The sequence below is a fragment of the Stegostoma tigrinum genome, chromosome 16, assembly GCF_030684315.1.
Source record: "Stegostoma tigrinum isolate sSteTig4 chromosome 16, sSteTig4.hap1, whole genome shotgun sequence".
Classification (NCBI taxonomy): Eukaryota; Metazoa; Chordata; class Chondrichthyes; order Orectolobiformes; family Stegostomatidae; genus Stegostoma; species Stegostoma tigrinum.
In genome coordinates, this window is record NC_081369.1 from 63,669,186 (window position 1) to 63,691,836 (window position 22,651).

The 22,651-nt window shown below is 42.7% G+C and overlaps 1 protein-coding gene across 1 annotated transcript in view; it reads right to left on the bottom strand.

Annotated features, from left to right (window-relative positions):
* The window catches only part of dync1li2 (dynein, cytoplasmic 1, light intermediate chain 2), an 80,302-nt gene that overhangs the window by 42,422 nt on the left and 15,229 nt on the right, over positions 1-22,651 (bottom strand). The window contains exon 4 of the mRNA XM_048546279.2: positions 17,251-17,481. Within this exon, the coding sequence (XP_048402236.1) occupies positions 17,251-17,481 (231 nt within the window). The remainder of the gene's footprint in view (positions 1-17,250; positions 17,482-22,651) is intronic.

Consider the following 22,651-nt stretch of genomic DNA (forward strand, 5'->3'; position numbering starts at 1 on the left):
GGTTGAGCTGTGAAATCTAGCTACAATGTAAGAAGCTAGTCACAGACCACTGAAATTTTTTTAAAAAAGAATTTTTGATTTTTCAGTTTTCACAGATGTCATGTTTTGGATACACCCAGAGCACAAAGCACTCAATCTTGACCATAGATATGACTTGACAAACAATACATATTCCAGTCATTTCCTGAATCATAGATCAATTATTTTCTCTCCAGGGAAGTTGGTTAACTTCAACAATGCTCAAACTACCTGCACCAAACTTGAACTTATTCTTCCACAGCCTTCATACAAGTCAGTTTGACTCAACTCGATTACACTCTCTTTCCTCTAAGCTAGAGGTTTCCGGGTTAAAGTTCCACGCCAGATTTAAGCAGATAATTCACGCTGACAAATGCAACACAATAATTGTCATGAGTCAAAATATGTATTTATTTGAGAGCTGTTCTTGAAATTTGCTCATGGGCTACTTTTGATTTTAAGGAGTTTTTTTATTCTCACCAACTCACTTATTAGAAGGTACAGTCATACAGTAGAAATATCTTCTATATTTGAGCCAACACTTGAGATATTGAGATTCACACAAAAGCATCATTGGAATAATTTATCAAAATGCTCAATCATTATTAATCCTCCATCAACACTAAGCCACAACTCACAAGGCAGGCATTAATTTTATAGTCACTATAGTATTTAAAATGGCAAAAGACAAAAAGGCATAAATCGGCTAATGTATACAAAATAAAAAACTCAATACCATTAACACCTTCTGGATTGCTGACAGCTAATCAGTTACCACTACATACACAAACATGAAGATTATAACAAGGAATTTAAAAATGAACCCTTTTCACTGTATCATGGACATCAGATAAGTTTAACAACATCCATTGTACTTTGCTCCATATGGTAGCTCCTGATTGTTTGAAGCCTTAAAACAGAGATTTTAAGCAATTCATTCTCTTAGTTCGCTGAGTATTTCTTTGCTGACAGGTTTAAAATTTATCTCTTCCGCTTACAACCTCCTTTCTCTTCCCTCCCCTCACCCCATTCTTACAGCTTCCTCTCTCCTTTGCCACCTCCTGTTTCCTTCGTCCTCCATTTCTACTGGAGGTTCTCTCTTCTGTGTCCTTCACCCATGGTCAATGGGACTGAAGTGTAAACAGTCAAGCTGAGGCCTCATGGTGCAGTGGTAATGTCCCTACTCCTGAGCCAGGAGGTCCACGTTCAAGTCTCACCTGCTTCAGACGTGCATCGTAACATCTCTGAACACCTTGCTTTAAAAAGTACCAAAAGGAGGAACAGGTATTTGGGGCTTTTTGCTGTGTTGTGGTACTATCCCTACCTCTGAACCAGGCCTATGTTCAGGTCCCACTAGATCCAGAGGTGGGACATAACATCTCTGAACGGGTTTATTAGACAAAAGTATAAAGTCAAGCTCAGGGGTTCTCGTAGTGCAGTGGTAGCAACCCCACCTCTGAAAATATCTAAATGGTCAAGCTTTAACAAAATCGCAGACAATGTCTTATGAACATAAAGATGGACAGCTTGATGTTTAATTTAAGGCTTCTGTAGCACCATGCTACCTCTTTTGTACCCATGGCTCCAGGAAAAGACTACTGTAATTATTCAATGAGGTCAGCCTGGTGGATCTCAGAATATGAGTTCCCTGATTGAGGCCATTAACCTGATCCAATCAGCGAGTCCTGGCTGACAGATATAAACAGGAAGAGTGTCAGGAGTTCTGTTCACTCTAGGAGCCAGTTCTGAGCTAGCTGGGTCAGTGTCATGTACCGTGCACATAAATAAAGGGCAATTTGTTAACAGGATACTTTGTGGAGCTGTTTCAACTATGACCTGAAATGAAGAACAGATGCTGCCTGACCTGCTGTGTTCTGATTTCACAATTTTGTATGTCTTCTGTTACAAATCTTGGGAAAGAAGTGCCACAGAGACAGCAGGTGGGAATTAGACACATTTGTCAGGCAACATCCATGGAAAAAGAACATGTTAACGTTGAGTCCTGATGACTCTTCAGAGCTGATGTGAAGTGTGGAGGGTGCAACGATTTATGCAACAGTCGGGGAGGGTGGATTCCTGGATGAGAAAGTTTCCTCTCTCCATGGATGCCGCCTGACTCACTGTAATTCCTAGTGTTTTTTGTTTTCAGTACATTTGGAACAGCGTGGGTTTCCATTTCATTTACACACAAACTAGAAACAAACAACATCACAAAGACAGATGAATGCAGAACAGTGGAATCACAGAAACCCTACAGTGCAAAAACAGGCCATTTGGTCCATCAGGTTTTCATCAAACCTCCAAACAACATCCGACCCAGACCCATATCCCCCACCTGAATGGGGTTTTTAGCCATTGCTAACCCACTTAACTTGCACATTCCCAGATACTAAAGGAACACCTTCAGGAAACCCATGCAGACATGGGGAGAACACACAAACTCCACGCAGACAGTCGCCCAAGGGTTGAATTGAACTTAGGTCACTGGTGCTGTGTGGCAGCAGTGCTAAACACTGTGCCGCCTCAACATCAAAACCAGAAGAAAAAGGAAGGACATCTAAAACTTAATGCCAAAGCATTTTCAATTTGAAGCTGGCTTGGCACATGGGAAGTTAACCCCTATATAAGTGTTTTTGGCTCTTAACAAAGACAGCCGAGGGCCTATAAACCAGCATTATTCTTGCACAATCTGGACCACAAACTACTGAGAAACACTCACATTGCCCCTAACAATAATATGGCTAAGTGCTGCTGTGCGGAAATTTTTTATTTTTCAAACTAACACAAATGATGCAACCCTTGAACAGCAGCAGTTAATTACTACTTAAGTTTACACAGCCCAACCACCAACAAACACCCAATAATCCAACATTCCCTTCCTGATGGGACATATTCATTAGTATCAGAGGCTGAAGAACTCCTTATCTCACAATTCTTAGAAGCTGCTCGTGGCACATCGATTGCAATATCATTGCTAGTTCCTTCAATTTGTGTTCAAGCATGTAAAGACTAGGATCTGGACCTATCCTTCACTTTTTTTGCTTTCTGGAAGTTACTTAATGGGTGTTACATTACACCATGCAGTGGCCAATCTGTGCACACACTGATGCCAGTTTGGAAGGAGTGGCAGGAGGCAAGAAACCAAAAAAAATACATACATGGTTTGAAAATGAAACGAGCACTGCTTGCTTTTTTGTTATATAAAAGACCATAAATCAAGCTTGAAACCACATTCAGGGTAGTCACAAAATATGTAACAGCCCAAGCAAACGCCGAGGAATGCAGAGACATGCATGTTATAGAACATGGTTTCACTGTGTCATACAATAGGGAAGGAAAATTCCCCTTACAACATGACACATAACTGGGGTGTGCCTTTATTTAGCCAGTGTCAATAATGATATCAGCTTGGACTTTTATCAACAACACCGCAGTCCCAAGTGCAGTTATATATACATATTCTCTACTCCAACCCAAGTAATTCTATAAATGGGTACACTCGGAAAACTGATATTGTTGTTTCAGTTTCTGACCTAGCAACAATCTTCCACAGCAAACAAGCAGGCTTCTCCAATAAAATCAACAGGGATTTTATTTTAAATTTCTAGAGGGGTTTACATTTTACTGTGCTTTGGTTTAAGAAGCCAAGTAAAAAGCAACAACAGGACTTTGCTTTGCCATTTATAGGTACATTCTGCAACATGAATACCTCAATCTTCCAACTGATTGAGTTTCAGTGTCACTGATTTGGATTGAAGTTGAGAAATCCACTGGAATTGAAAAAACAACAGATGGAATCCCTGACAAAATTGTAACGTATGGTGCACAAGGCTACTCAACTTTATTTTCCAGGAGAAGACTACATGCCAGGGCATCTCAGGAATCCTACAATTGCGACTGAATTCAAATGAAACAAGTCTGATCACACCAACTACAGAGGAGTGTCTCAGTTGCCTTCAGCAAACATCCTAATTCCTGACCTTATGATTGAGAAGTCATTGACTATGCAATGGACCAATGACAACGCTGAGGTACTCATGCAGCACTGTCCTTGGACATAGCTCACTGGCCTCTAATAACACATCACCTTCCTTGATGCTAGGTGCGACTTCAACCAGAAGACTCATTTCCCCAATCCCCACTTGACCTCAATTTTGCTGAGGCCACTTGATGCCACACTCAGTCAAATGCTGACTTGGTATCAAAGGCAGTGACTCAGGTCCCAGAAATTCAGCTCCTAGCTTTGATTGATTAGATTCCCTATAGTGTGGAAACAGACCCTTTGGCCCAACAAGTCCACACCACCCCTTGAAGCATCTCACCCAGACCCATTCCCCCATAACCGACACACCCCTGAACACTACAGGCAATTTAACATGGCCGATCCACCTAGCTTGCACATCTTTGGACTGTGGGAGGAAACCCAAGCACCCAGAGGAAACCCATGCAGACACAGGGAGAATGTCTGTGTGGAGTTTGCACAGTCACCCGAGGGGTCCCTGGTACTGTGAGGCTGCAGTGCTAACCACTGAGCCACCGTGCCGCCCCTCCAAGGACTATGCACCATAGTCTGAAGCTGTGACCCTACCAGAACTCAAATAAAGCACTGTTGAGCAAATTACAAACTAAATGCCACTAAACAGTTCTGCTGGCAATGCTTTCCATCATTTTGCTACTGTATGAGATTAGATTGATGTGGCGATTGATAACAGACCCAATAGTTTGCATTCTCATATGAACTGGACATGCCTGGGCATTCTTCCACATCACCAGTTTGATTGATGCTAGTGTCGTAGCTGAACTAGGAGAGCTTGGATAGCAACTATTCCTGAAGTTTTGAAATCGCTTGTACGTCCAAGCCTAAGGCATGATTAAGGCTTACACACCGAGTACCCAAATAATGATCTGAGTGCAGCATTCCCACAACTTTGCATTATCACAGCTGTTACTATGGTAGCTCTCACGCCTCATTTGCTTAAATTTTCATTTACTTTCACTTGTTTAGGTGAACTTCATTCACCTTATTGTTCACAGGATTCTGCTGATGCTGTCTAAGACTGTTTCATTAGTCTAGATGGCAATCACTGCAAAGCAAATTAATTCCCTGCATGAAGTGCCTCCATACCCTAGCATTAGCACCAAACTACCAATACTTTTCAAATATTCTTCAAATTAAAAGCACACAATTGAATTACTCTCAGTTGCCAATGGCCAGAGGTTGTGTTCTGGTTCATCCAATGAAACAAGAAATAGACGCAACAGGCTCGTAAATCAAACTGCTATATCAACATATCAAGTCACTTCCTTTCAACCTCCTCTGTAATTAGATCTGTTACTTCCCATTTCACAGACTCAGTATTGTGTGTTAGTTTGATTTCTGGCCAAGTCCAAACTATCATGTAGATGACCAGGTTTTGCAGTCAAAGAACAAAAAAAATGAAGGGTGTACAATCTATAAGAGAGATCAGGCTGACTATACCGCGTTACAATTGCTGAAGGGCCAAGGGTCTTTGGCACTGTGGTATGTCCCTACCTCGGTCAGAAGATCTGGGTTCATATCCCACCTGTGCTGGAAGTGTGTCACAACATGTCTGAACAAGTTGACTTAAAACAATAATCGCTGAAGGCTTACTTAAGTCACAACCTGTCAATTTAGCGGAGTTGGCACCTTGCCGATATCTCAGAATCCACACCAGGTTCTGAGTAGATAATCTAGGGCTGTTGTTGTTACTGAATAAGACAGAAACCAGAATGAAATTTAGCTTGACTGATCACATTTGTTTGTTTCTTAACTTCACAAGGCAGTCTTTCTCTGAAATATAACCAGCAAGCTGCAAATTTAGTTTTAACAATGGAAGTTTTTTTATACAAAGTAAAGAAAAACAAAACAAGCCAAGCGAACTACATATAACATAGCTTAGAAGATTTCAAAAATCTGAAAATAAAATCCCATTTACTCCTCATCCTCGTCACATGATTTAACTGCAGTTTTCCAGTTCCGATCCAGCAAGTTACATAATTTTTTCCTTTAACTGCCACAACTGAGATCTTGGACCTTCTCAGCTTTGAATAAACAATTGCAAATTTCTAACCAAACACACCTGGTCTGGACATTCTGAGATAACTTATTCCCTTAATGGTGCTGAACAAACTCCATTTTCTAGGAAACATTTTTCCTTGCATTCAACTAGAGTTTCAAGGGACAGCTGGATACACATTTGATAGGAATGAACTTAGTGGGTTATGGAGGTAGGGCTAGAGAATGGGACTAGCCTTTTGGAGCTGGTACAGACATGGGTCAAACATGCTTCTGTTTTACAAAATTCTGTGATTCTATGACTTCAAAAGGACACTTTCAAACTGAATTCAGGAGCTTTTAACCAGTTTTTAAAAATTGCCTTTTTTCTCTCTCCTTCCATGAACCCAAAAATGTAAGCGAACTTCCATTAACACTCTAGGAAACATTCGGTCATTTGCCCTCCAGCACATTAAAACGATGGTACCAAAAGACCAACCTAGCTCATCATTAATCCCCTTTACATAGACAGACCGCCACTCAGAATGTCGTCGGTCTAAAATCCAAACTCAAAGTGACATTAATATATTTAAACTAAACATCCTTAATCACCGGCATAGGACTTAAGAAATTTGACAGTGTTGCAAATGTTATCCAACAGATAAAATATTTGATCCAATGTCCTCTCTTGCATGTGCACTTGAATGCGGAACATACTGTAGTTGGTCTTATGTTCTGGCAGTGGTCTTCCCCCAAACAGTACCAAGCAGGTTAGCCAAATCTTTCCATCTCTTTTCTATCTGTGGGTCACTGCTGGTACATGACAGTTGGTATATAAATTTAGAAACCTACAATTGCTTCTGGTAAGTTATTTACTTATCTTAGAGTTTTGAATCTAAAAACCTACGTGGGCAACTTATGTAGATAGACTGCCATGTGAAGTTATTCTGAAATATAACCAGCAAGCTGCAAATTTAGTTTTAACAATGAAAATTACCAGCAACAGGTTTCCATTAAATTTCTCGTACATATTTGGCACTGTTGTAATCAGGAGGGATTGGACTTTTTCATCATTTTTAACCTCACTTTCTAAAGAAAAACTCTCTACAACAGCTCTATTAACAAGCAAACCATCTTCACTTCAGTGTCAACATCACTTTACAATAATCTCATATTTGGTCATTATGCTTAACAAACTTAACCAAGATTAGTCTGGGTCTACAGTAACCATCACAGGTTTAGACACTGCCTTGTTGGTCTCTTGCTCTGGGTGCTAATTCAGATGCAGTTTAATCAGTTGTGTTCACTTTCATAAATAAATGATAGTCTATGAATTTCCACCCAAGCCTCTAAATAGATCAGTGGATACGTGGTCATTGTCAAATTTCATAAATCACTGATCAGGAAGATAGTTATACCAAAGACTCTAACTCCTCTCATAACAGCTCCTAATTCAACACTTTTCCTTATACGAGTAGTATCACCTAGTGCTGATCATTTTTTGTGTAAAGTAATTCCTGACATGAGTGAAATGTGAACCCATGTTCTTTATTATACTGTTACATTCAGTTCACGATAAATTGAAAATTTTAAGAATTTTCAAAGCACATTTCTCTGAACAATTTTACTTTGCTTATCACTCCTGCCTATCACTTTTTGTTTTGTCAGGGTATTTTCAGAACAGCTTATAAAAGTTGAATATTTATACTGTTCTCCTGCTATTTGAGTTGGATAGTATTTGAAAGGTCCTGGTCTCTGTGACAACAGCAAAACAAACTGAGCAGTGGACTAAAGTCTCATCAACATTCTGTTGTATCTGCTCCATTTTCTAACTTGGAAACTGGCTTGGAACCACTCAGATGCCAGCCATTGTTTCATGATACACTGCCTTCAATAGGCTGTTTAATTCTTAAAATACTATGAACGGCCAATGACAGCTACTAGAATCCACGCTATTTTTAGTTTCAGAAAGAGCAAACATTGAAAGCAGTATCAGTGCGTAGCTTAATTACATCACATCCCATCAACAATCTGCAGAAAACATGCAAGAAACAACCACACAATCTGCTTCGGAGACTGTGCTTGGAGAGGCAAAAGCAATGCATCTTTGAGGATTCAGTGGGAAATTTTTAAAAGTATAAAAGTCTATGTATTTATATACACCATTTAATATCTTTAGAAGTTAGCTATCCTTCTTCCTGAACTATGACACTGTCATGAAGGTTTAGGATATCAGTGCTGTGATGATGGTCCAATTGGTAAGTTGTTTCAGATTAGATCCTTCATCTGTTCGAGTTATACTGACCACTCAAGTGAACAAAAGAGAACAAGGATAATAAAGTGTGAAGCTGGATGAACACAGCAGGCCAAGCAGCATCTCAGGAGCACACCTGTGTTCTCTAGCCTTATGGGGAATGGGGAAAAGAAGCAAGGGTTTGCACTCTTGCTCACTGTCCCGCAGTTTCCAAATCATGTTGAAGGGCTTTAAACAAAGGAAAGATAATAAGCGACAAAAGGAAATGGGAGAAAGTTGATAGATCACTATGCTGCCTGCTTTATCAGGTGACTATAAAAAGTATCTGAAACAAATGAAAGAAATTAAGCATACCTGAGTTTGCATGAGGGCATTTAAAAATAGAAAGTGAATATATCAGATCCATCCCCAAAAAGTCAATGCCTTCAGAAAGGACAAAAAAAAACTCAAAGAGACTATCTCATACCAGTGTCCAAGTGGTGAGCATGAACATGCTGCACTACCCATCACGTCTCATTTTGACAAAGAAAAATGTAAATCTGTTTCTAGCTTTCATTCAGATGGTAATCTGTCCATGCAAAGGATTAGACATTCTGTAGCAAAGACTGCATATGATGTAATCTTTTTGGCAGCCACACATTGCATTCAAGAATACAAGCTTTGTTTACGATGCATGAGCTCATCGTGGAGTAAAACGGGATGCGTACCCACTCCCGATATCAAACAATCACCCTAGGGTGATGGGAACCTGTGCTGACCCTGCTGCTCGTAAATTCTTTCATCAAAGTCTTGGGAAAACCAACATACTCTTGTATACATTGCGAGTGATTTCCTGAATTTGCAGTGGCTCGTCTGCTGCTAAAAAGTTTAAAACCTGCCGGCATAGCAATTAGTAAGAATAAATGCAACTGATTACTCATCCATCCCCAATGCCTTCCAGGGGAAGGCACCAAAACGTAGGCCACAAATACTCAAAAAAAAAGTCCACAAGGGGTAATTCTGCAATGCTATGGATAATCCTAGGGGCAGTTTGCTAGGACACTAGCCATGATGTTGACCCCTAGAGTCAATTACCTGACCTTTGTATGAAGTGCTACAATGGCTTCATCACTCCCTCAGTATCACAGGCATTTGGGTCAGCAGCATGCGGGAAGAAAAGACACTGACTTGGTGTCTGGAATACTGTCCAAAGATGCATAGATTTTGAATAAATACACTCAGCTGCCAAGTCTGAGGTCAAACAGAGAAATTATTCCGGTTACCTGGAATGTCTCTTGATCGGCTGGTCTAGGTATTGGGAGCTCCTAGAACTTACTAGTTTGTAATCCAGTACCGGTTTATGCGTTCAGAGGAAAAGCAGAAGGCAGAGAAAAGTAGCAGGAGGTTGGGAGCCTAAAAGTTTACGGAATACTCCACAATGTCTGGATCAATGCAACTGGAGAAGTTCAATATCTTCCAGGAAAATGTAGCCAGCTTGAGTGGTACCACAAGCATAAAGATTCACTTCCTCCATCACCAACACCATGTGTTGTCCTAATATGGAAAAATATCACTGTTCCTGGTGTTGCTGGGTCAAAATCCTGGAACATCCTATCAGCATTGTGGGTCTACCTACACCAACGAACTGCAGTGGTTCAAGGCAGCAGCTCACCACCTTCTTCTTACGGATAACCAGTGATGGGCAATAAATGCTGCCCGAGACAGGCAAGTCCATATCTCATAAACAAATGGGAAGTTGAAGGAGCACGACGGGAGGATGACTTCCTCTGTGGATGGAGAGATAGTCCGGAACAATTGAGCATTTGGTTCAAGTTGGAGACAGGCCATTCAGGAAACATGCTTTACACAAAGAATTGTGAAAATCTGAAACCCCTCCCCACATAATCTATTGCTGAAGAGATAAATACTGCACAGAACACACAGACAAATTCTCCAACTTTCTTCAAGTCATGCCATGAAATCTTTTACATCCATCCTTAGGGCCCGATGTTTAACTTCTCATCAGAGTAATGTAGCACTCTGCAGCATTCCCTCAGTATTGGCAAGTAAAAGCTTTAGTCACGAGTTCAAGTCTCCAGGACAAACCAACAACCATCTGACACAAAGTTCAATCACTGAAACATAGCTTACATCTCAATTCATACAGTTTGTGGTGTCTTTTACAGATCCCACAGCATTATTCGTGCAGCACTGAATTCTCTTGACCATGTAGCTAATGTTCTCTGCTCAATCAAGCATAACCAAATGAGAGACAGATATATTGCTCATCTACCTCAACATGGTGCAAAAATTAAGACTGTACCTTAATTTATGTGCAAAACATTGAAATTTGATTAACATATTACAAGATGCTGGACAAAAGCTGGAAGTATTGACAAAGTACTGTGCCTCAACTGTCTCAAGGTGAATAGATGGGAAGAGACAAAAAGAAAGGAAGAATGACTTGCATTTATAGTGATTATCATGATATCTCCTAGCACTCTAATTAAGTCCTTTGAAGTGCATCCCACGTTGTCATTTTGACACGGGAAAAATCAAGGAAGTGGGGTTGATTAATGGACTGATACCATGTACTATACAGTGCATGTTCAGAGACCTATCGCACTGTATCGCTCTCTCATATATTCAAAACAGAAGGTATATGACTTGGGACCATATTGTCTAACATAGACATTTGTCGCATGGAATCTAGGTATGGTTAATCACATCTTTCTACTTCATCAGAATTGCAAGGAGTAAAAGAATGTTCTCATTACTCAAAAGGTCAAAGGTCTGTGAACTTGAAACTTCTTTGGTGTCACTTGGTCAAATGGTAAGATGCGAACAAGAGCGCTCCTAAGATAATGCTTGGCCTGCTGTGTTCATCCAGCTCCACACTGTTATCTTGGATTCTCCAGCATCTGCAGTTCCCATTATCTCTGAAATGTTTTTGTTTTATTTCCTTGATTACTGAAAGGTGGCTGATTTTTTAAAGTAAATACTCATGTGATGCGAATTTACCCGAATTGCAGTCAGGTGCTATTTTGTTAAATCAGTTCACGTGGCTGAAACAGATTCACTGGAACCACATCTGTGGCTAGTCATCAATTTCTATTGATGTCACTAGCCTGGGAACACACGGGTCATGAATAAAAATGACCTTCGCATCTTTTGTAAAGGCTATTCACTGATAAAAGAATGGCGATGTAGCCACAAGCAAAATTTCTCCAACACTAACTTTAAACAAACAACAGCATTTAAAAACAAAGTGTGGAGCTGGATGAACACAGCAGGCCAAGCAGCATCACAGGAGCACAAAAGCTGACGTTTCGGGCCTAGATCATTCAGAGTGGGGGATGGGGAGAGGGTTCTAGAATAAATAGGGAGAGAGGGGGAGGCAGGCTGAAGATGGAGAGAAAAGATGATAGGTGCAGAGGTAGGGAGGGGATAGGTCAGTCCAGGGAAGATGGACAGGTCAAGGAGGTGGGATGAGGTTAGTAGGTAGGAAATGGAGGTACGGCTTGAGGTGGGAGGAAGGGATGGGTGAAAGGAAGAACAGGTTAGGGAGGCAGAGACAGGCTGGGCTGGTTTTGGGATGCAGTGGGGGGAGGGGACGAGCTGGGAGGGTTTTGGGATGCGGTGGGGGAAGGGGAGATTTTGAAGCTGGTGAAGTCCACATTGATACCATTGAGCTGCAGGGTTCCCAAGCGGAATATGAGTTGCTGTTCCTGCAACCTTCAGGTGGCATCCTTGTGGCACTGCAGGAGGCCCACGATGGACATGTCATCTAAAGAATGGGAGGGGAAGTTTAAATGGTTTGCAACTGGGAGGTGTAGTTGTTTATTGCAAACCGAGCGGAGGTGTTCTGCAAAGCAGTCCCCAAGCCTCCGCTTGGTTTCCCCCATGTAGAGGAAGCCACACCGGGTACAATGGATACAGTATACCACATTGGCAGATGTGCAGGTGAACCTCTGATTAATGTGGAAAGTCATTTTGGGGTCTGGGATGGGGGTGAGGGAGGTGGTGTGGGGGCAAGTGTAGCACTTCCTGCGGTTGCAGGGGAAGGTGCCGGGTGTGGTGGGGTTGGAGGGCAGTGTGGAGCGAACAAGGGAGTCACGGAGAGAGTGGTCTCTCTGGAAGGCAGACAAGGTTGGGGATGGAAAAATGTCTGGGTGGTGGAGTCGGATTGTAGATGGCGGAAGTGTCGGAGGATGGTGCGTTGTATCCGGAGGTTGGTGGGGTGGTGTGTGAGAACGAGGGGGATCCTCTTTGGGCAGTTATGGTGGGGGCGGGGTGCGAGGGATGTGTTGCGGGAGATGCGGTCAAGGGCGTTCTCAACCACTGAGGGTGGGAAAGTTGTGGTCCTTGAAGAACTTGGACATCTGGGATGTGCGGGAGTGGAACGCCTCATCCTGGGAGCAGATGCGGCAGAGGCAGAGGAATTGTGAATAGGGGATGGAATTTCTGCAGGAGGGGGGGTGGGAGGTGGTGTATTCTAGGTAGCTGTGGGAGTCGGTGCGCTTGAAATGGACATCAGTTACAAGCTGGTTGCCTGAGATGGTGACTGAGGGGTCCAGGAAGGTGTGGAATGTGTTGGAGATGGCCCAGGTGAACTTGAGGTTGGGGTGGAAGGTGTTGAAGTGGATGAACTGTTCGAGTTCCTCTGGGGAGCAAGATGCGGCTCCGATACATTCATCAATGTAATCGACGAAGAGGTGAGGTTTGGGGCCTGTGTAGGTGTGGAAGAGGGACTGTCCCACGTAACCTGTGAAGAGGCAGGCAGAGCTGGGGCCCATGTGTGCGCCCATGGCCACCCCCTTTGTCAGTAGGGGGTGGGAGGAATCGAAAGAGAAGTTGTTGAGGGTGAGGACAAGTTCGGCTAGGCGGATGAGGGTGTCAGTGGAGGGGGACTGGTCGAGCCTGAGGGACAGGAAGAAGCGGAGGGCCTTGAGGCCATCTGTATGAGGAATACAGGTGTATGGGGACTGGATGTCTATGGTGAAAATGAGCTGTTGGGGGCCAGGGAATTGGAAGGCTGGAGGAGATGGAGGGTTTGGGTGGTGTCACGGACGTAGGTAGGGAGTTCCTGGACCAAAGGGGAGAAATTGGAGTCCAGATAGGTGGAGATGAGTTCGGTGGGGCAGGAACAGGCTGAGACAATGGGTCGACCAGGGCAGGCAGGTTTGTGGATTTTGGGAAGGAGATAGAAACGGGCCGTGCGGGGTTGGGGAACAATGAGGTCGGAGGCTGTGGGTGGGAGGTCCCCTGAGGTGATGAGGTCATGGATGGTGTTGGAGATGATGGTTTGGTGCTCGGGGGTGGGGTCATGATCGAGGGGGCAGTAGGAGGTGGTGTTGGAGAGTTGGCTTTTGGCCTCGGCGACGTAGAGGTCAGTGTGCCATACTACCACTACGCCTCCCTTGTCTGCGGGTTTGATGGTGAGGTTGGGGTTGGAGCGGAGGGCTGCCCATTCTGCAGGGGAGAAGTGGGTGAGAGGGGTGGAGAGGTTGAGGCGGTTAATATCTCGACGTCAGTTGGAGATGAAGAGGTCGAGGGAGGGTAGGAGGCCTGGGGGTGGTGTCCAGGAGGAGGACTTGTGTTGGAGGTGGGTGAAGGGGTCAGTGGAGGGAGGGTTAGGCTACCGGTTGAACTAGTAAGCGTGGAGGCAAAGGCGGCGGAAAAACTGCTCTATGTCCAAACGTGACTGGTATTCGTTGATGTGTGGTTATAGGACAATTCAGACCAACACTTGAAACACCAGTTCTGAGGAAGGGTCACCAGATCTGAAACATTAACTGACTTTTTTCTCCACAGATGCTGCCAGAACTGCTTTACTTCTGTTTTTGGTTGATTTACAGCATCTGCAGTTCTTTCAGTTTTTAATGCATACAAGGCTCTGGGCCAAGTGTCAGAAAGTGGGATTAAAAAATATAGATGTTTGATAGTTGGCATGGGCACAGTGAGCTGAAGAGCCTCTGTCCATGCTCTAAGAGCTGTGAATCTAAGACAGATCTGTACAATCCAGCAAGAACCTGTTGTTTGTTATCATTTGCCTAAATTTCAGTCAGATTCTAGCCACAAATGAACCAAATTCTAAAATGCCTTTACACCGGCAAAAGCAAGTCATGGTATAACCATTCTATCTGTTGTCAATGTCTTGTTCAAAGTAAGTAATATTGCCCAGATGGCCACATACACATGATATAAACAAATAGAGAATGAGGGGAGATGTCAGGTTCCCTAAAAAACAAAATTAATTACAGATAACAAGGAGGAGAGCTGGATGAACACAGCAGGCTAAACAGCCTCTTAGGAGCAGGAAAGCTGACGTTTTGGGCCTAGAGCCTTCTTCGTGAAGGGCCTAGGCCCGAAACGTCAGCTTTCCTGCTCGGCCTGCTGTGTTCATCCAGCTCTACACCTTGTTATTTCAGATTCTCTCGCATCTGCAGTTCCTATTATCTCTGATACAAAATGTTGGTTTTAACAACCATTTATAATTAGATGCTACATCTGCACAAAAATAACCATCTCCAAAATAAAGTGGCCACTAATTTACAACACAGTGGTTCATTCAACAGGGTTCAAGTGAATGCACATAACACCAAGACATTACCACAACCTGTTTCAAAAAAAGACTACATCTTACAAATTTTCAAATGCCAATAGGAAGAAACCTTGGGCTAGATATTTTGATCAATCTGTACTGAAGTAGGGACGCTACCACTGAGCCAAAAAATACCTTGTGGCCTTTGGTTATCTTGGGATGTGATAGTGCAAAAGTAGCCAGAAACATACAGACTGACAGCATGGCTAAAGAAGTTCCCTTTAGAACAGTATTGTGTGGAATTGAAATTAAGCTGCATCTTTAATTCATACAGTCTATTTATTTCAGTCAGCTGTCAAAGCAACATGGTCAGCACAAGAGTCACTTTCTGCAAATGCCTCTGTAACCTCTGAAAATGGGCAGCACAGTGACACAGGGACCCAGTTTGATTCCAAGCCTCAGGTGACTGTTTGCACATTCTCTCAATGTCCGTTTGGGTTTCCTCCAGGTACTCCAGTTTATTCCCACAGTCCACAAAGATGCGCAGGTCTGGTGGACTGGTCATGGTAAACTGCCCATAGTGTCCAGGGGTGTGCATGCTAGGTGGGTTAGCCATTGGAAATGCTAGCTTACAGGGCTACAGTAGTGAGTAGGTCTGGGTGGGAGCCCTTCAGAGGGGCAGTTGTAGACTCAATGGACCATACAGCCTGTTTCCACACTGTAGGGGGTTCAATGATTCTAACTGCTAGGGATTTTTCAGGCAGGAAACCAAAGTATTTTTGATTTCAGATCTAGGGAAATTAGTCACCGAGTGGAAAGCTGGAGTCGAAACATCTATTCCCATGAGGCCATTCCCAAGTTAATAAATATGCACACGGCCACATTGTTATCACGCTATGATGTTATCAGTTGAAGTGTGGAACCATTATATATAGGGGTAAAGCTGGTAAAGTTGGAAAAAGTTTATTTCTCTAACACAATTATGCTTCCTATATGAAGAATGTAGAGCTTTTGCAATCAGCCAGCAAAAGGTGACATTTGCTTTGGTTCGGTTTTGGGGCCAGATTCCAGAAGCCAAAAAGCACTCGGCATCAACCAGCTCCCAAAATCCAAAGTTAATAAAGTTAACATGCGAGGAGCTGTGACAGAGGAGCTTTGGGTTTGGGCTTCAGCATGCCCTGACCTCAACGCCAAAAGCAGGGTCTACTGTAGGTTTCCACAGATATTTGAGACAAGATTGTTTTTTTGTATCTCTTGGCGATGAGCCCACAAACTCTTCCGGAATTTAATTCCGCAACTTGCAACAGCAGGATTTCAACTCCTGCACTGACACACTACCATAAGTACCAGGCTGACCCATGCCCTCGTGGCAATGAATCTTAAGCTCCAGCAACACCATTAAACAAGTAATAGAACACTGTAGAATTGAAAACAACTCCATCTTTGAAGAACGTGAAATCATCCATTTGCAAAGTTCAGTGCATTCGATCTAAAACACAAACAGAATAAGAACTCTGGGGGTGGCGGGGGGGGGGGGGGAATCTTGTAGAAACTTAAAATTTTGAAGGGAATAGAGAAGACAGAACCAGACAGGATGCTTCCACTGTGGGCCGCAATTAGAATATAGCCTCAAAAACTGGGGGGGGGAGAGGAGAGAGTAGATATAGGACTGAATTGAGGAGGAACTTCTTCATGCAAAGGGTTGTGAATCTGTGGAACTCCCTACCCAGTGCAGTAGTTGAAGCTACCACATTGAATGTTTTTAAAGTTAAGATAGATAATTCCTTTACTGTTCAAAAAAATTAACGGTTATGGTGAGATAGTAGGTAAGTGGAGCTGGGGCCACAAAAAAAAAAATCAGCCTGATCTTGCTGAATGGCTGAGGGTTTGAAGGGCCATGGCCTACTCCTACACCTGGTTCTTCTGATCTTCTGGGAGAATAGGCAGGATACCAGTATTTCCTGATGTACTGTGGCTCTCTTTCTCTGCAAGATGTCAAAACTAGATAGGATGACATCAAGTCAAGATCCTCCAGAACAATTCCAGCTGTTATCTTTGTTTGTTGTTTTAGCTGTCTCTCTCAAATCAAAATCAGAAACTTAATCCAACAAAGCAAAAATCTCTTTGACCTTTCTGGAGATTACTTTTCAGAATTTCTGAAGTAACCCAATCTACCCAGGTTAACAAAACCAATCAGTGCAGCTGAGATCACATCAGAAGCTGGACCACATTATAAGTAGTCACAAACAAAGTTATTAATAGAAAGAACGGCTCCAAATCAATACTGGATGCGATTAGCCTTAAACACTGTTGCAAAACACACCACCTGAGCTAGAACATAGCATGGCAACATTTATTCCAATGCATCCCCATTCAAAACAGGGAAACTAATTGAACTAAACTTTTAACTAATCCACACCAATTAAAAAAAATACTCACATTTCTGTTCCAGTTCCCTCATTTCTTCAGGTGGGATTTTCAGTTTGTCGATGTGCTCTTGCAAGACACTGGCCCATTTCTGCAAAGAATCCATGATCGTCCAAGGCCTGGCCATGTCTGCCACAAAGACCGCCAACGTGTTCTTCAAGTTGTCCGCAGAAACCGCAAACTTAAGAAGGCCTTTGTGATACAGCTCACCATCTAGAATCCATACATTACATCGTGTGTGATCTGTGGAGAGACACACAGTTAGGATTATTCATACAGATTAGGTTATGGAACTAAATCACTGTTCCTTCACTGACGCTAGATCAGAATTCTGGAATTCTATTCCTAACAGCACTGCTAGTGTCACTGTATCACATGGGCTGCAATGCTTAAAGAAAGCAGCTCACCACAATCTCCTCTAAGGCAATTTGGGATACACAATAAATGCTGATCTAGCCAGTGACACCCACACCCTAGGAACAAATAATGTTTTTACAAAACTTCAGTAGCTACCTGGCCATCATTATTATCCCCAGCTGTCATGGTAGGATTTGAGCACATATCTCAAGAATAAGACACCTCTTGACTGCTTGTTGAGTAAATTCACCACCACCCCACCATTGCCAACTACTCAACATTCATTTTACATGCCTTTGAGATGATTAAGGAAAGGCAGTAGTAGAAGAAATATTTCCTTGATTGAAAAAGCCCAGCGGCACGTTGGCAGAGTGGTTAGCACTACTGCCTCTCAGTACCAGAGATCCGGGTTCAATTCCAGCCTTGGGAGTGTGCATGTTCTCCATGTCTGCATGGGTTTCCTCCCACAGCTCAAAAGATGTGCAGTTTAGGTGGATGGGCCATGCTAAATTGCCTATTGTGTCTACGGTGGGAAATGCATGGATAGGGTAGTTGGTGCGTCTGGATAGGATGCTCGTCGGAGCGTCGGTCTGGACTTGATGGGCCAAAAGGCCTGCTTCCATACTGGAGGGATTCTATGATTTTATGAACATTGAAAATTAGAGCCAGGTCATTCAGGGGTGATGTCAGGAAACTCATCCTAATTCAAAAAACGTGCAAGTCTACAACACTCTCTGCCCAAACATCTGTTGAAGCTCGAGTTGGGGGGGGGGGGTCAATTAAACAAAGCAAACAGAACTTTAGCCTTTCGTTAGACAAGGCATAAAATGAATTTAAGTTAAGATCAGCTATGATTTAACATCATAGTGGAAGAGACTAAGTATCAATCAAAATCTACACACACATTTTTAAACATTCATAAATTAATAATTACTCTTAACATTGGTAATTTATTGGCTTGAATTAATCTTATATGCTTAAAAAAAATTAAGGTGAAATGTGGCTAGGGCAGTAAAATGCAGCTGAGATCAAAGATCCCAGCCATGCAACATATTAGAGGGATCATATGACTTACTCCTTATCATTGCACACATTTTTACTGCTGGTTCCCCACTTTGTCAGGCTATCACTGGCTTGTTGCAGGAGTGCTGTGGGATTAACTCCTGAAGATACTGAGAAAAGTGGCATCTTTGGAGGAAAAGAGTGGTAGCAAGGGTGACAACATATGTGCCTCAGAAAAGGCTTTCCTATTGGGTATATTTCTCCAGATTCACAGGGAGTGTTAACAGCAATGCTAATATATCCTCAGTTGAAATACAGCTCAGTTTTCTGAGGGGCAAGTATATAACCAGGACATCAGTTGCTCAAATTACACCCATTGACTTGAATACAGTAACCTAAGGGGAAGGAGGGAGCATTACATTGAGGGAGGTGAAACATGTTGTGTATGGGAGTTACCAAAGTCTTAATGCTTGAATTCTCGTTCATGATCAGAGTTGCTGACATTAGCAAATTCAAAAACTTTGAGGAGGACTGGAGTACAGCATTTCAAAATGAATTCGCACCCTTCCATAGACTTTTCTTTAAACAAAGCAAAATACAGATTTCAATCTTAGTCAATGTGAAAAAAATGGTCTGCATTGGATCAACACCATAAAAATCACACACAATGGCATAACTAGGTTCTATTCCAATCTGGAGTGTTTACAAGTTGAAACATGCTTGGTTACAATGCCAAAGAGACCAAGATGGCCACTCCCCACTTCAGTCTGGGCAGAGTGTATCAATTTGCTATTCTAATTTAGAGGACATCACAATTGTGTCAAGTAACTATTTTACAGCAATAGAACTGACTCAAAGTGTGAACTATTCATGAACATATTCAACATTAAATCCACATGCAACCATCAAATACTGTTCTCACGACAGATCTAATCTCAAACCTGGGATGTTCGTGATGAATTTGTTCATTACTAAGGGGCATATTCTAAGTCTGATGTTTTGATTTTTACTGCTCTACCATGAGCAGCACAGTCTTTAACGGCTGAAGTCTGAGCTCTAGGCTTCCCTCCCTAAACCCCTCCTCCTCCTCCCCCCATCTTCCCCACTGGGGAGGCAACGGCCTAGTGGTATTATCACTGGATTGTTAACCAAGGGATCCAGACAACATTATGGGGACATGAGTTCAAATGCCGCCATGGCAGATGGTGGCATTTGAATCCAATTAGATTCTTAATTCCAGACATCTTATCATAGATTCACAGAACCCCACAGCATGGAAACATGCCCTTTGGCCCAACAAGTCCACACTGACCCTGTGAGGGGCATCCGTTCCAGAAGTGTTCCCCTATCCTATCCTTGTAACCGTGCATTTCCCGTGGCTAATGCACCTAACCTACACATCCCTGGAGACTATGGGGAATTTAGTGTGGCCAATCAACTTAACCTGCACACCTTTGGACTATGGAAGGAAACTGGAGCACCTCAGCAGAAACCCATGCAGGCAAGGGGAGGATGTGAAAACTCCAGTCAGTCACCGGAGGCTGAAATCAAACCTGGGTCCCTGATGCTGTGAAGTAGCAGTGCTAACCACTGAGCTGCCCAATCCAACAAAAATACTGCTTGACACAATGGGGGCATTGGTTGGGAGTGGGGGGGGCATCATTAATCTGTAAAGCCTCACTTTATGCCGATGTCTGTTCTGTCCCTCAACACAAAAAGCAAATAATCCTGCCATTTTGCAACCCAAAGCTAACTACTACTGAAATGAATTGCAGAGTTTATACAGCTTGGAAACAGGCTATTCAGAAGTGGATGCAAGACAAAAATTAAGATTTAAGAAAAATCTCAGCTACTTTCAAGAGGTAAGTTTGAAAAACATAAGTAGATTGTGTTCTCCAAAAATAACACCTGAGCTCTTACAATAAGTTTCAAGTGATACAGCTCTTCCATCATTTGAGTATGGAGTCACCTACTGTAGTTTGTGCACAAGTTGCAAAAGGGATTTTCTCCTGTTGTAGTTGGTTAGCTTGCTGAGCTGGTTCGTTGTTTCGCAGATATTTCATTACCCTGCTGGATATCAACGTCAGTACAGCCTCCGATGAAGTGCCGTTGTGTTTTCTCGCCTGTTATTTGAACTCTGGAGTCCATTGAACTGGGTCACCTCATTTCCGGTTTTCCTTCACAGTGGAGTGTATATGAGGTCAAGCTTTAAGTGTTTGTTGATTACTTTCTTCGTGGAGTACCATGCTTCTAGGAATTCCTGTGCTTGTCTCTGCTTTGTTTGTCCCAGTCAAATTGGTGGTAATGAAATGTCTGCGAAACAATGAACCAGTTCAGCGAGCCAACTAACTATAACATCCACAATCCGAACTACAAATCTACTCCAAAACCTTAGGGATTCTCTCCTATCAACAATGCTGGAAATAAACACAAACACTTTGAGATTTATGAATTACATTAAGCCTTTTAACGTTGCCACATACTGTGGCCTGTTTGAGAGTTAATAGCCAGACATGAAGGAATGCCTGAGCTTCCTATTATCCACCAACTCACTGACATGATTTCTATCCTACTGCATTCCATTACACAAGTGTGGGAAGGGTAATTCGATATGTTGGATTGGCGTGTTTGGAATAGATACAGACTTGACACTGGAGACATGGAATTCAACATAGACAAAAAATTCATATACACTGAAATCATAAGCTTACAAAATAGGGAAACAGATTTCTTCCCCCTCTCCTACTCCAATCAAAGGAGCCACTGGCACAGCTTGTCTTCACTACCCTTTCACAAGTCAATTCCAAGAGCAATTTGGAATACTGGCCATTCCAGGAACATTTCACAGTCAATTTTTTTTTGACAATATCATTTGTAGGCTTAGCTTTCACCAATACGCATTTTCTTGTCTACAGTCATGATCCAACTTAAAATTGTGCTTCTTGACCCTCGGATTTCCAACTTTCAAAATCTGTCCAGTGATCCTTTCTCTACACCTCTAAGGGCTGATGCATTCTTGACGCCTCTCTAATTACAGTTGAATGCTAAACATTTATAATGAGCATTTTCTAAAATGTTAACGAAAATAGCAGCGCCTGCAGATGGTGGAACGCTAAGCAGACCTTAATCCTTAAAAGCAGAATAGATAAAACGAGTACATAATGTAGCACTTGAATCTAGACATACCAAAAGATACAGATCCTGAAATAAACTACCTGATGCAAGCTGAATTGACAGCATGTACATTACACTGGCACCTCTCAGCTGTCAAGTAGGTGGTTTATTTTGAATGGGGAAGGGTTGCTGTCAGTCCTGGTTCTGACACCTTATTGCATTTTCATAACTTCATACTAATGAAGTTGCATGTTTACATGTCGGCCCAGAATGTCATGGCTCCAATAAACAGCATGCAAAACACTTGCTGCTGCCACGTCCAGCTCTACAAATTCTCCAATTCCAGCGTCTTGGTCTTTCACAACTTCCTTTGCCTGTCATTGGTAGCTATGACTTCAAACTTTTCAGAACCTCAGTTTTAGAATTTGTAGAACTTTCCACTCAGGCCGGCACAGTGGCTCAGTGTTAGCACTGATGCCTTACAATGCCAGGGACCAAAACTGATTCCAGCCTTGGGTGAGTGACTGAGTGGATTTTGCACATTTCTGCCAGGTTCCCTCCCACAATCCAAAGACGTGCAGGTTAGGGTGGATTGGCCAGGCTAAATTGCCCTGTAGCATCCAGGCTAGGTGTCATGGTGAATGAAAGGTAATAAGGCGAGGGTGGGATGCTCTCTGGAGGGTCGGTGCATTCATGATGAGCTGAATGGCCTCTTTCTGCACGGTAGGGATCCTACGGTTCATCTCTCCTCCACTCAAGTGACGCCGAAAGCCTACATTCAACCGAATCTTGGTTCATTGACGATAATTGCCAGATTGTACACAATAATGGTCTGTGAAATGCTCTGGGTTGTTCGACTGTTTAAGTTCAAATTGATGTCCAAGTTCTATCCACAGTTTCTACCAAAATCTTGCAACAACCATTGACCAAAAACAAATGA